General features: G+C 43.3%; 1 protein-coding gene across 1 annotated transcript in view; it reads right to left on the bottom strand.

The window, feature by feature from the left end:
- The window catches only part of LOC106610629 (MAM domain-containing glycosylphosphatidylinositol anchor protein 2), a 231,850-nt gene that overhangs the window by 122,848 nt on the left and 93,467 nt on the right, over positions 1-15,535 (bottom strand). The window contains exons 3-6 of the mRNA XM_045723335.1: positions 9,691-9,865; positions 5,985-6,181; positions 2,722-2,854; positions 964-1,233 (exon numbers count right to left, since the gene is read on the bottom strand). Of these exons, the coding sequence (XP_045579291.1) occupies positions 964-1,233; positions 2,722-2,854; positions 5,985-6,181; positions 9,691-9,865 (775 nt within the window). The remainder of the gene's footprint in view (positions 1-963; positions 1,234-2,721; positions 2,855-5,984; positions 6,182-9,690; positions 9,866-15,535) is intronic.

Genomic DNA, 15,535 nt, shown 5'->3' with positions numbered 1-15,535 from the left:
GCTACTTCGGTAAAATAATTCTAACCCTGACTGGCTACTTTTTCTATTTGGCTGGCTACTCTATGTACTTGTGGAAAACAATGGCTTACGTCTTTCTAGTCCTTTTCAGGAGGTAAAGTAGCATCACAAAAATCCAAGAGTATATCACAGAAGCCGGGGTAAAAAACATAATTGCATAGGAATCAATAAAAGAGGGTGCTACTGGGAGCATCAAACAGTAAGCATGCGTTCGTTTTCTTTGATCTTACTCATTTGTCCCCCGAGAGTTATATCATATCTCTGGCCCTGATAGTAATTCACTGACTACACACACACACACACACACACACAGCCCAGTGGCAAGGCTTTTAGAGGGGAATCAAACACGCATTGGTGCCATTTGGTCAGAATAGACCAGTTTCCAAAGATTCTTTACACGTTTAATTGAGCATCCACATCTGATATGACCTTGTACACGCTTAGAAAAAAATATGCTATCGAATTTAATAAAGGGTTCTTTGGCTGTCCCCATAGGAGAACTCTTTGAATAATCATTTTTGGATGCACATAGAACGCTTTTGGTTCCAGGTACAACCCCTTTGGATTCAAAGTAGAACCTTTCTACAGAGGGTTCTACATGGAACCCAAAAGGGTTCTCCTATGGGGACAGCCAAAGAAACCTTTTGGAACCCGTTTTTCTGAGTGTAGAATGGACACCATTCAGGTAATTCACTAAGGCCTGAATCCTAACTTGAGATACATGTGCATGTAATTCCATTGTTTGTGCAAATCTTCCACTGACCTCAATGCAATAATTACGTGAAGGTTTAGCCCCTAGACGATCCTAGCTACTGTTCTCCTAGACAGAGTCAGGCTTGTCCTTATGCTACCTAACTGTTTTAGTCATATTTTGAGAGTTTGTCCGGGATAAAGGTAACAAATGGAGGCTTGTCCGGGACCAATGCATTACCTCCAGGGCCTTACCTCGGACCACGATGGCAGTGGACTTCTTAGCCGGGTTGCCGACGTTGTTGCTGGCCACGCAACTGTAGACTCCTGCTTCCTCCATGGAGATGGCGGGCAGCGTGAGGGTTCCCCCGTTGAGTCGGCTTTTCTTGGACAGCTCATCCGTGTTGCGCACCCAGGTGAGGGTGGGTGTTGGCTCCCCACCGGAGGTCACACACACCAGGGTCACGGACTGCCCGGGGTTCACCACGATAGGGTCCTCCACCAGCAGTTTAATGGTGGGGGATGCTTGAAACCACAGGAATAAGTAGAATGCATTATAATGTATGTCTGTATGAAACAAGTCAATAGTTAAATCTCGGCAACCCATAATTTTTATCTGCTGCCAGCTACTCAATTAGGTTCTTGAGATGAGAGTTATGAGAAATAAAACTAGAAACCTGAAACGACAACGGAAACTCTCAGCCAAAGCATGGGCCAAATGTTCCCACACCTTCCGAAATTCAAAAGATGCGTACACCTGCAAAATTCTGATATTGTCCATATAATCAATGACGAAAAATCTTCGCACCGGAACAATTGTTACTCATTATTTGTTCCATCCCACAGTCTATTGAGAGATGTTACAATACCATTTATGTTACGTACATCTGTCCATGAGAGATTAGTCAAAAGTCAACAAACAAGTCAATAGGTACTGCAGCTGCTGTAAACTGAGTATGTGGACACCCCTCCAAATTAGTGAATTTGGCTATTTCAGCCACACCCATTGCTGACAGGTGTATAAAATTGAGCACCCAGCCATGCAATCTCCATAGACAAACATTGGCAGTAGAATGGCCTTACTGAAGAGCTCAGTGACTTTCAACACGGCACCATCATCTGAGCAACAACGCCTTACTTTCATCTGAGTAACAACGGCTCAGCCGCCATTGGACTCTGGAGCAGTGGAAACGCGTTCTCTGGAGTGATGAATCATGCTTCACCATCTGGCAGTCTGACGGACGGGTTTGGCGGACGCCAGGAGAACGCTACCGGCCCCAAGATCGGTGTGGAAGAACTTGACTAGCCTGCACAGAGCCCTGACCTCAACCCCATCGAACACCTTTGGGATGAATTGGAACGCCAACTGCGAGCCAAGCCTAATCGCCGAACATCAGTGCCCGACCTCACTAATTCTCGAGGCTGAATGGAAGCAAGTCCCCGCAGCAATGTTTCCACATCTAATGGAAAGCATTCCCAGAAGAGTGGAGGCTGTTATAGCAGCAAAGGGAGCAACTCCATATTATTGCCCATGATTTTGGAATGAGATGTTCGACAATAGCATATCCTATTCCGTGACTAGTTCATATTCGGTTCTATAGTGTAGCTGTATAGTTGATGATAGGTTTTACGTTTGTAAGTTCATAACCTTTATAGGTTTATCAATAGGCACATGGCATCCCAATGCCAACCAGTGGGATAAATACATTTACTAGCACGGCATAAGCAAGTCTGCTCACATACACTGTAAGTCTAATCAATGTTGGTTAGGGGGTATAGGGCCGGAGCAGGAAACCCGCAGGGCGGTGTATTAGGACCGAGTGCTTTCTCCTCTATCATTATTGGCCCTATATATGGGTGAAGCATCACAGAGAAAAATGGCGAGCCTACAGGATTCCCATCCGTAATGAATCCAGCAATTCTGCAGCTTTTCATAGGCGGAATTGCCAGATCCTTGATGTTATGAGTGCTAAACAATACAGAACAGTGTTCTCAGCCGCCCCAAAGGTTTACCTGTTTTGTTAGAGAGTTTGAAGAGAACATTCTTCTCGGGGATGCCGCACACATTCCGGACAGAGGCGATACAGCTGTAGTTGGCGTAATCCTGAGGTCGAAGGTTCTTCAGCTTTAGAATCTTGGTCTCCCCCTGCAACTCAGAAAGAGAAACAGTGTAAAGTGATGTGCCGCCTGTCACTCTTAATGTGTCTTACAAAGTAAGATAGCAGCGGTATTGAACTGGTCTCGTCGCCTCATCCTCATCAAAGAGCTTCCTTGGCAGTGCTTCAACAATGAGCTCATTCCCCGTCCTCAAACTAGGAGTATTATCTTTACACCGAGCTTTCAGTTTCATGAAATTCATTAGCTGTCTATTTGGATGTGCTTGAAGCGGTGCGCTTGGGACAAATGTCAAGATGCATACAAGCATATTTGCATATTAACACACATGTATGCATATTAACCTGTTTAGGATAGGGGGCAGTATTTTCACGGCCGGATAAAAAACGTACCCGATTTAATCTGGTTATTACTCCTGCCCAGAAACTACAATATGCATGTAATTGTTTGATTCAGATAGAAAACACCCTAAAGTTTCTAAAACGGTTTGAATGGTGTCTGTGAGTATAACAGAACTCATATGGCAGGCCAAAACCTGAGAAGATTGCATACAGGAAGTGCCCTCTCTGACCATTTCTTGGCATTCTGTGTCATCTCTATCGAAAATAGAGGATCTCTGCTGTAACGTGACACTTTCTAAGGCTCCCATAGGCTCTCAGAAGGCATCAGAACGGGGAATGATGACTCTGCAGTCCCTGGCTGAAAAACAGTAGCGCATTTGGATAGTGGTCGATCTGTGAACAATGAAACGGGTGCGCTTGTGCACGTGAAGAGTCCATTTTACATTTTCAGTCTTTGAACGAAAACAACGTCTCCCGGTCGGAATATTATCGCTATTTTAAGAGAAAATCGCATAAAAATTTATTTTAAACAGCGTTTGACATGCTTCGAAGTACGGTAATGGAATATTTTGAAATTTTTTGTCACGATATTGTCTTGAACGCTATCGGATAGTGTCTTGAACGCAAGAACAAAACGGCGCTATTTGGATATAACTATGGATTATTTGGAACCAAAACAACATTGGGTGTAAACTAGAAGTCCTGGGAGTGCATTCTGACGAAGAACAGCAAAGGTAATCCAATTTTTCTTATAGTAAATCTGAGTTTGGTGAGTGCCAAACTTGGTGGATGTCAAAATAGCTAGCCATGATGGCCGGGCTATCTACTCAGAATATTGCAAAATGTGCTTTCACCGAAAAGCTATTTTAAAATCTGACACCGCGATTGCATAAAGGAGTTCTGTATCTATAATTCTTAAAATAATTGTTATGTTTTTTGTGAACGTTTATCGTGAGTAATTTAGTAAATTCACTGGAAGTTTGTGGTGGGAATGCTAGTTCTGAACGTCACATGCTAATGTAAAAAGCAGTTTTTTGATATAAATATGAACTTGATTGAACAAAACATGCTTGTATTGTATAACATAATGTCCTAGGAGTGTCATCTGATGAAGATTACATTTACATTTAAGTCATTTAGCAGACGCTCTTATCCAGAGCGACTTACAAATTGGTGCATTCACCTTATGATATCCAGTGGAACAACCACTTTACAATAGTGCATCTAAATCTTTTAAGGGGGGGGGGGGTAGAAGGATAACTTTATCCTATCCCAGGTATTCCTTGAAGAGGTGGGGTTTCAGGTGTCTCCGGAAGGTGGTGATTGACTCCGCTGTCCTGGCGTCGTGAGGGAGCTTGTTCCACCATTGGGGTGCCAGAGCAGCGAACAGTTTTGACTGGGCTGAGCGGGAACTGTGCTTCCTCAGAGGTAGGGGGGCCAGCAGGCCAGAGGTGGATGAACGCAGTGCCCTTGTTTGGGTGTAGGGCCTGATCAGAGCCTGAAGGTACGGAGGTGCCGTTCCCCTCACAGCTCCGTAGGCAAGCACCATGGTCTTGTAACGGATGCGAGCTTCAACTGGAAGCCAGTGGAGAGAGCGGAGGAGCGGGGTGACGTGAGAGAACTTGGGAAGGTTGAACACCAGACGGGCTGCGGCGTTCTGGATGAGTTGTAGATCATCAAAAGGTTAGTGCTGCATTTAGTTGTGGTTTTGGTTTTTGTGACATTATATGTTAGCTTGAAAAATGGGTGTGTGATTATTTCTGGCTGGGTACTCTCCTGACATAATCTAATGTTTTGCTTTCGTTGTAAAGCCTTTTTGAAATCGGACAATGTGGTTAGATAAAGGAGAGTCTCGTCTTTAAAATGGTGTAAAATAGTCATATGTTTTTGAAGTTTTTGGATTTCTGTATCGTCATGACATTGTAAATCATTTTACCAACAATAGCGGTTTTGTCTGCTCTCGTGTATACCGCCACATTTGTAGCACTGGCAACATACTTAGAATATGTTATTGTTCCTTATGTTCTTAATTAAAACTCAGGAGGGCATTACTAGGCTGAGGATGGCACAACATGTGAAGTCTACCTGAAAAACTAGGTCCTGATGTCCTCGTGTGTGTGTGTGTGTGTGTGTGTGTGTGTGTGTGTGTGTGTGTGTGTGTGAAAGAGAGAAACTCCACTGGGAGAAAAATACAGCGAGCCCCTGAAGTGCCGTCTTCCTCTGCTCATTTCGAGCATATCTGAGTTGTGTGAGTTTCATGCCACCGCGAGCCCAAGCTGTTCCCTTCTCTATCATAGTTTGTCTGCTTATGAAACCAGCCTTTGTGAAGCCTGTCAGACATACGACTGTCAAAATGCTTTCATCTCTCCTGTCAACGGAGCTGACTTTGCAAGGAGAGAGGAGATTAGATGAGATGTTTAAAAAAAACCTGGTGCAATTTCCCAACTTAAGTCACTGAAATTGCGCTCACAAAACATCCTCCCATTTGGGATTTGAATGCTCAATGGGGAACTTTCTATATGCTGTGAAGGGGATAAACACACACAATTAAAACACACAATTTGCATAATAAGAAATTACTTCCTTTATGAGAATAGGGGTTCCTTAATATCTAAAATGCTGATCAGAGGAACAGGTTGTTTGATCAAGCTAAGGGTTCTCAAACAAATATTACCCAAATGCCCAAAAAATTCCCCTGAGGGCCTGATACCAATTTGTCTGGGGAACCACAAGAAACAGCTCTTGGCCGGATTTGGCACCCAGGCCACGAGTTTTAGACCCTGATCTAGATGTCGCAGCAGGTGTGGACTTTCGGCTTACTTGTGTAAAGAAGGGCTCGTAGATCTCCACGCCCTTATCCGAGCCTTGGGACAAGAACTCTTTGCCACGCCTCCAGCTGTAGCGCACTGGGGGGTTGGAGTTGGCCATGCAGCGCAGGAACACCGTCCTCTCATAGTAGAACTGCTCCTTAGCCTCCCCGATGCTCTGGTGGACGGTTACAATGGGATCATCCAAATCTAGAAAGTGAACATAGAAACAGTGGTCCTTGGCATCAAGGCGCCTCCAAACAGCCTCTGTTTGCCACACACTTGTGTAGGTCAACGCATGAAGGGCAATTACCTTTCCTTCTTAATCCCAGGGACCTATTTATATACAGTGGCTGACTTTTAATGAAGTGTGCTGGTTCAAGTGGTTAACAGCTGTTGTCCTCTTTTGCAATCAAATCCTCCCCTTAAGCTCTTTAAAGTGCCTGTGATACCACAGACGTAATACTCATACCAAATGTGCATGACAAGAGGGAAAGTCATGATTTGTTTTACATGTGAAATATAATATCCATCATATAAATATCATATGAAAGATCATAGAAATATTTATATTTTCTATTTTTCTGGAGATTTTTCTGGAGAGCATCAGTAATGACAATCCCTGACTTCTACAGTCGACAACCACATCAAAATTACTTTTTTTTTCTCCTATCTATCATACATCCAACATTTCAGGAATCCTCAACTCCATCCATAATTGTCAATTAAAGGCACACGCACTCCACTGAGGTGCTTTCAAACGTTTTTTTGACAGCCAGAATAATGCTTGAAGTTCAATGAAAAGGGCCACTTTGGAGTCTAAGTTCCAGCTCTAATCGAGAGGGAGCTTTTAAAACTGTGATTTTGACAAGAGCTCGATAATGACTAAAAAGTGCTCCACGGGAGAGCCACTGGCTTTTATGGGCTACTTTGAGATGCAGACAAGCACCTTCAAAAAACTGTTTCCCACCAGCCGACTAACTACTGCCACGGGCAGTCCAGAGCCAGACAAATTTCCTGTACAAACCATTATAATGTCTTTGCATTTTTTTATAATAAATAATGGCTTTGCAGATTAGTCTGAGTCAATTCTCCTAACGTTTTCCTTATTTATTTCTCCTACTGCCGTGGAATGTCAGTCAGACTCAATCAAGGTTATCGTTGTGCTTTAGCCTTGCCAACCACCAAGGATTCCAACACAGCATCGCCAAGTGGCAGCGAACAGCAACACGTGTCATTGCTTTGATCAGCTCGTCTCATTTAGCGAAGCAGGCAGGATCGATAAAAGTGCATGTGTGCTGGTACGCCACAGTTTAGCAGAGCTTAGACAATAAGCAAGTGCTCTGATCTCTGAGTCAGGGGTAATGACACTATGCTCATTGTCTCCCCCTGGCAATGTTTTCTGCCACTGTCCATCTCCGGTCCTATTTATCTTGCATCTCTGCAGTAAACTAACCCATGGCCCTCTATCGTCTCCTCCTCTCCACTCTCTCGGAAGCACATCCTCAGAGTGCAGACACACCAGATTTGTCTCGTTTTTGTATTTGCCAGCTCCAGGCAGCCGGGGAACGCTGAATGTCAAACACGGAAACACTGACTCGATCAACCTCATTTTTGGGGGTTGAATAATTTGTAGCTCACTTTTTCGTGGGAGGACCGAGGTAGGGGATGATTGCAGAGTAAGGCTTCTCGGGGTCTTCCGATACAACTCATCCACAGAGAGAAAGCCTTTTAACAGGGTATGGTAGTAGGTGCCAGGCGCACCGGTTTGTGTCAAGAATTGCAACGCTGCTGGGTTTTTCACTCAACAGTTTCCCGTGTGTATCAAGAACGGTCCACCACCAAAGGACATCCATCCAACTTGACACACCTGTGGGAAGCATTGGAGTTAACATGGGCCAGCATCCCTGTAGAACGCTTTCTACACCTTGAAGAGTCCATGCCCTGACAAATTTAGGGTGGTCTGAGGGAAAAAGGGTGCAACTCAATATTAGGAAGATGTTCCTAATGTTTGGTATACTCAATGTATACATCTAGCCCGCCACAGTAAATGGGAAAATGGATATGCAAAACAGTACATTATGTCCTCAGACATTTGAATTTGAATTGCTGCTTTGGAGAGAGGTATGCAAACACCAACAATGGGATGCACTAAAACTTGCAGTATCCACATAATGCTTAATTTGAGTCATTTTGCAATTATCAGCCCTGATTAACAGAGCAATTAGAACAATTGATGAATTCACCATCTAAAAGGCTTAACCCAATCTGTCTCTTAAGGCCTATAACAGTCACACAAAGGAAACACTATAAAGTACTCTTTAAGAATTTGAAGTGAACACCAATGGGTGGCCATCTCTGTGGGTCTGCAAAGTACTTTCTACAGCCATAAAATTAGATTTGCAATTTGGGTGATCTCTCTCTCTCTTTAGGTAGTGTTGCTGCTTTTTTTCCATTTGCAATGTTGGGATTACGCACCATGACTTCAGACGTCTAAGTCTGCGTTCCAAATGGTATTCTGTTCCCAGAGTGCAATTTTTATACATTTTTATTATCTTCATTTAACTGTTGTCCCTGGTCAAAAGTAACGCAGTATGTAGGGAACAGGGTGCCATTTGGGATGCTGGCTCTGTCTGTATTGCTGGAATTCACAACCCCTTTGTTTCACAACTATCCATTTCTTCAGCAATGTGCACTGTCAGGCCTTCACACAGCTGAGGGGCAGTTCCCTTACTGAGTGAATAAAAGCAGCGATGACACTGATATGATGGCAGCGTCCACAGCATTAAGAAATGGCTGCAATTAACACTTCGGATTGTCCTGAGTAAGGACGAATAATGTGTTTGTTACCTTTGGCTTTATAGTGAGGGTATGGTACATTTAATTTACTCGGATGTCATACCTGTGGTGGCTTTCTTTTGAGGCCCTTTGTGTTTCAAAAAGTTATGTTGTAATTCTACTATAGCCTTAACCTGCTTGAAACAACTTTCTTCAACATTTACATTTAAGTCATTAAGCAGACACTCTTATCCAGAGCGACTTACAAATTGGTGGATTCACCTTATGATATCCAGTGGAACAACCACTTTACAATAGTGGATCTAAATCTTTTAAGGGGGGGGGTTAGAAGGATTACTTTATCCTATCCTAGGTATTCCTTAAAGAGGTGGGGTTTCAACTTCATGTTGTCTGGGACGGTAAGGACTACGAGTGAGTGAGCTAATGCCTCTGTTCAGTAGCTAAAGCACAAGGCATGAGTAACTGAACAAGGGCAATTTTAGAGGGTAAAGGACAATCGGCAGAACTTATGATGCATGCTACGATGGGGTAAAAATCAATACAGTTACATATCACAATATTATTTTGGGACGATATTATATCGATACTTTCCGATTTGCGCTCCATCTTCTTTTTAAATAGTGAGCCAACATTTTTCAGCACTTATTTCCATGACTGATCAAAACTAATTTTTTCACATCTCTCTGCAGCAGCCATATAGTGAGCAATATGTTTGGAACATCAAGATTACAGTACCGAATCGCAATACATATAGAATCATGAAAATTGTGAGAATCGCAATACACATCATATAGGCACCTAAGTATTGTGATAATATTGTATCGTTAGGTCCCTGCCAATTGCCAGCCCTAGCAGCGAACATCGGAGGAGTGCATGGGAAAAGGGCAGGCAGGCGACCGAGGCAAGGCCTGCTCACTCACAGTAGACGTCCACTCGGATCGACTTGATGGCCGGTGAGCCCAGGCCATTCTCGGCCTTGCAGTAGTAGCGTCCGCCCTGGTGCCTCTGGATCCGGATGATGCGCAGGGTCTCGTTGAACACACTGGAGTCCTGGAAGCGGTCGGAGGCGCTACCGGCCGTTTTGGTCCACCGGATCTGGGGTCGGAGAGAGATAGAGGCCAGAGGTGACCGAGAAGGTCTAATGCTATGGACAACAGGCTCAGGCTGGACAGAGAGCAATGGGGTCAGCCATGGGATAAATATATTGCAACACACACACTGGATTAAAATGAGCATGTTCAAATACCGAACTAGTAATAATGCATTTTCAAATATGGGCTTAATAACTTTTCAAATATAGGCTTTGTTATGCTCCCATGTGAGGAACAATCAATTAAACAAATATACTGAACAAAAATCTAAACGCAACATGGAAAAAATGAAAATATTTTACTGAGTTACTGTTCATATATGGAAATCAGTCAATTGAAATAAATTAATTAGGCCCTAATCAATGGCTTTCACATGACTGGGCAAGGGTGCAGCCATGGGTGGGCATAGGCCTACCCACTGGGAAGCCAGGCCCAGCCAATCAGAATGAGTTTTTCTCCGGGCCGGTGTGGTTTCATTTATTTTTATTTTTTATTTTTTTTACCTTCAGTTAACAACAAATTCTTATTTACAATGATGGTCTACCCCGGCCCAACCTGGACCAATTGTGCGCAGCCCTATGGGACTCCCAATCACGGCCGGATGTGATACAGCCTGGATTTCAACCAGGGACTGTAGTGACACCTCTTGCACTGAGATGGAGTGCCTTAGACCGCTGCGCCACTCGGGAGACCAGGAGCTTGGGAGTGGTTACTCGGTCTCCAGTTGTGAGGCCGGTTGGACGTACTGCCAAATTCTCTAAAACGACGTTGGAGGTGGCTTATGGTAGAGAAATGAACTCTGGTGGACATTCCTGCAGTCGGCTTGCCAATTGCATGCTCCCTCAAAACTTGAGATATCTGTGGCAATGTGTTGTGTGACAAAAATGCACATTTTAGAGTGCCATTTTATTGTCCCCAGCACAAGGTGCACCTGTGTAATGATCATGCTGTTTAATCAGCTTCTTGATATGCCACACCTGTCAGGTGGATGGAATATATTGGTAAAGGAGAAATTCTCACTAACAGGGATGTGACCAAATTTGTGCACAAAATTTGAGAGAAATAAGCTTTTTGTGCATTTAGAACATTTCTGGGATCTTATTTCAGCTCATGAGACTTTATATGTTGCATTTATATGTTTGTTCAGTGTAGTACCACACATTTTTTTTACTTTCTTTATAATATATTATGTCCATATACTCTCGATTGAGAATCACAACAGAGCAAAGTGTTTGTGTAATACAGTACATGCATAACAATGATATAAATGGTAAAATTGACTGAAATGTATATCTATGGTGCCATTGATGGATAAGCGCATAAAATATTTAGGTGGCTCGTGTTTAGTGGCTCTCGTGAGACTGCGACATGTGTCCACCATTCCAACGCCATCCAGTGGGTCTGGATTCCATATGGCACGTCAAGTTTCACACAGAACTCTGACAAAACCTCAAAAAACAGCTCTGACAATTTTGTGCAACTCTTTGAGGCATTCTCAATGGTGCTGAAGATGTTTGATCAACAATCTCTAACACCTAATATGTTTGAATGTTTGGAGAGAAATGCCTCTGATATCACAGAAATCAAATGAACATGGCATCTTATGATCCTTCCCATCATGCATCTGGAAACAAGAAACAATGCATCCGTGGCATTTGGACAGGTAAAATAAATTTGTGATCTGAGAAGGGAGAAGGATGAGAACATCAGTCTCCCGCTGCCTGTCTATGCATTTGCACGGATTCTGCATTTACATATATATATACGATCAGTGAAGCGGTTGGCCTCCGAAGGCGAAGAAGACCGCAGCGGTCAGCAGCAGCAGTATTCTCGGGAATGCGCAAATGGCGCTTGCAAGAAAGTGGATGTGTGGCCCCCTGTGTACACTCACTACACTCACTCTGCCAGTCATGCCGACGAGTAGAGCAATTTGCCCATTCAGCCCTGGCATGGCCCTTGCTGGGGCCTGTGTGAGCTTTCCTGTGTGGTTGACCTACATTGCAACAAAACCTTCCTTTATCATAGCGGGTCCTTATGAGCGGGGACGGCAGGGGGTCGGCAGTCAAGGGAGCTGCAGCAGAGACCCATTCAAGAGGGTAGGTGGAGGGGCATTGAGGAGCCACTAACAGCCCCACCCTTCACCACCTCCACCCTGCAAATTATCCCCTCCCACTTCCCCATTTTCCAAGTAAAATGTACTTGTTGTTTGGCTCGGTTAGCTACTTTTCTCATGGCACCACGGGTGTGGAGGCAGAATAATAATTATAATATCACTTGGGTTAAGACACGTTCCGAGCCCGAACAGAGTCACAACCTAGCTTTGCGTGTAGAGAGGAGGGATAAAATCAATTTCATGCTTTGCTGAAGATGGTAGGTAGCATGGATTTGTTTACATGCATATTGGTGTTGGCTAAGGAATAACATGGCGTTGGAATCCATGGGGCTTAGCTTAGCCACGCCGGCTTTCTTTTTGGGGGGTTGGGAGGATAAGATGTCGTCTCTTTCCTCGGCAACAACCTCGGCTATAAAACTTCTAGGTCCCCACACAGTGTCTGAAATGAAACCAGGCATGCAGAATTCCAATTCGACTTATTAGTACTGAACAAACCAGGACGGTGAAAGACATTGGACAATGGCACATATATTATCACTGTCAACTCAGGGATGCCATCTAATTTGGGTGAGTGCTAGTTGCTGCTAATGAAAAAAACTAAGATTTTCATGATGGACCACTGTATAGTCAGGTCTCGTAGGTATTACTTAGAAAATTCTCTATGTAGTTATGTCACGTTTACAAGGTGCTTATAGATGTGTTATATATGCTTTATTATAAACAATATAATATCGCAATGCATCTTTTGTGATGTGGCCGGCTTCAAAGTCAGCATGTGCTTATCACGTATTCCATCCAGTCTATCAAAGCCACTGGTTGTAGCCTATGATACGATCATGAAGCACATTACAGAATGTTCCAGAAAGAGAATACAAATAAGCTGTTCTCTGCCTTGTATGTCACTCACATAGTCGTTCACAAACACAGCAGGGCTATCATATGGTTGCCGGTTTGCCTGCATGTAGCTAGTCAGCATCAGCAGCAGCAGTAACAGCAGATGACTGGCATATGAGAGAAGCGCCTCAGTCCCTCGATCAGCACCCTGCAGTGACGTAGGCTCCAGTTTGGGAAAAGACAGGCGAGCATGCCCATACGCCAGCCTATTTATAGCGCCACTGCCTCCGCAGTCTGTTATAAGCAGCAGTCCCAGGGATCTGCCAGTCAGCCACACTTGTTGTCTGTGGGAGCCCCGGAAGCACAGATGATCTTGGACTCTTGAATGTGTGTGTGGGGTGGGTGGGTGGGTGGGGGGGACGTGCATGCATGCATGCATGCATGTGGACAGTGGCTGAGCAGGGAGGAAGAAAGGTGCATCAGTGTGCTAGCTAGCTGAATATACTGAAACCGTGGGATGACATAACAATATTTTCTGTCTGCTACCACCTGTTGCCCTCCCTCCCCTCCCTCCCTTCCTCCCTCATGCTCTTTCCATATCAAAGAGAGGGAGGCAGAGTGGAGGAGGAAGAGAGGAAGATACAGTACAGTGCTGCTTTAACTGGGGGGGATATGGCAGAGGAAGGGCTCAAGTTGGAGACTCCACTTGAGCTTCGTGCAAAAAAGGGTAATCCTCCCCATAATACGAGGTGTCTTTTGAACTGTCGAACACTTCCTGTGGAGTTTCAAACGGCTTCTTGAAAATAATGTGTGGGATTGTCTTAAGATAAATTACTGCTTTGTCACCACAGACTTCACACACTCACTCAAACATTAGCGCCTTCAGAATACTAAACCAGCCAGCTCTACACTCTTAGAAGTAAAGGAGTCTGGAAGAACCTTTTGGGGGTTCTAAAATTGGCCACGCAAGGGGAACCTTTCCAGTTCAAAAAGGTTCCTTGAGGAACACCTCTGAAAAGGATATTTGAAGAACCCCTGTGTCAAGGTTCAAACCAGAACCTTTTTAATAATATATTGTAGCGGTGGCAGCCTATCAGAAGATTGGGGGCATGGCTTATTGGAGGCGTGGCTTTGAGATAGTTATTTTTGTCCATGCGTTACAGTAAATGTAACGCAGTTTCCTTAAATATTTAAGCATATTACATATTCTAATACAATATTCATAATATTAACATTGCTGATTACATATAGTAAATAAAGTGGTAACTATTCCTACTTTGGGATATGTATAGGCTCAAGGAACTCATACACCTCTAAGACTAATTGAAGCTAAAAAAAACTGTCAGGGTTCAACCTTAACATGTGATGACAATACAACAGAACAGAGGAATTACATTTATTCACACGGGTAGCCTAAAAATTATATTTCTGGAATTCACCCTCTTATTAAGCCACACCACCAGTTCAGGATTCCTCCAGGAACACTTTGCTACATTGAAACATGAACGGTTCCTCCAAGAACCCCTCAACAAACAAAGGTGCAAATATGAACCATTGACTAGCACTGGTTCCTTGAGAAACTCCAGGGGTTCCTCGAGGAACTCCAGGGTTCCTCAAGTCACCACCAATTCTAAAAGTGTAGAGAGACGATATGCTGGTGCGGAGTGATTGAATACATGCCAATCTCCATACTAGCGTGCTACATGAAATGCATACCCAATATACAGTACTACTTCCTTGCCAGTAGAATGATTGTGTGCTACTTAGAATACATGTCCAATACATTACTTAATTCTAAGTAGTATGCTAGTACACTCTTAGAAAAAAGGGTTACAAAAGGTTTCTTTGCAGATGGATAGGGTTCTACCAAAAACCATTTTCATCTGAAGAACCCTTTTTTGTAAGATGAAGGTTCTTTGTAAGGCGAAGTCCTAAGAACCGTTTTTGGAAAAAGGGGTTCTTTGATGATTATTTTGAAGGCAAGAAGGATTCTTTGGAAGGCATAAGCTTTTTAATTGTACTTTTTTTTTTTATTATTATTTTTTTTTAAATAGTGCCTGAGCATTAGTGTTTACCTCAGTGTTTAAACTTTAACATCAGGAGTTTGATTAATCTGATACATTTAAAACGATAGGTGTGAGAATGTTTTAAACTATACCTATATTATGGGAATATTTGTGCATGTATCTGGTATCCCCTTAATTATTGTACATATACAGTACTGACAGTTGATATCTTGGCCATGATTTCTGTTTTTTAAATTAGTATTTTCTAGAAGGGAGTGTACCAGCAGTTTATGGCACACATCAAATTGGCCAGTGTTACTGTTTTTCAGTGTAACATTTCTAGTGTTGATTATGCGAAGGGTTCTACCTAACACCAAAAAGGGTTCCACTATGGGGAAAGCCGAAAAACCATATGGTTCTACTTTTTTCTAAGAGTGTATGCTACTTTGAATACACGTCAAATACATTACTTCATTTAGAGCATGTTAATCAATCATGTCATCAGCACATACTTACAATGCATGTCCATTGGCGAATGCATTTCGTCATTTAACGTAGTATGCTAGTGAGGACATTGAAACAGAGCAGCATGCATTCCCAGTAGTATGCCAGATAATCCTGGAGGAAGTATCCAACAATTATCCATCACATTTGGCCTTTTAAAAAAAAGTCTCTGCCATAACAATAACAATCATCCAGAGCCCATCTAGCCTTGCACGCC

The sequence above is a fragment of the Salmo salar genome, chromosome ssa09 (genome assembly GCF_905237065.1).
Source record: "Salmo salar chromosome ssa09, Ssal_v3.1, whole genome shotgun sequence".
Lineage (NCBI taxonomy): Eukaryota > Metazoa > Chordata > Actinopteri > Salmoniformes > Salmonidae > Salmo > Salmo salar.
Note: the sequence above shows the minus strand (reverse complement) of the source record. Positions and strands in the feature narration are given on the sequence as shown.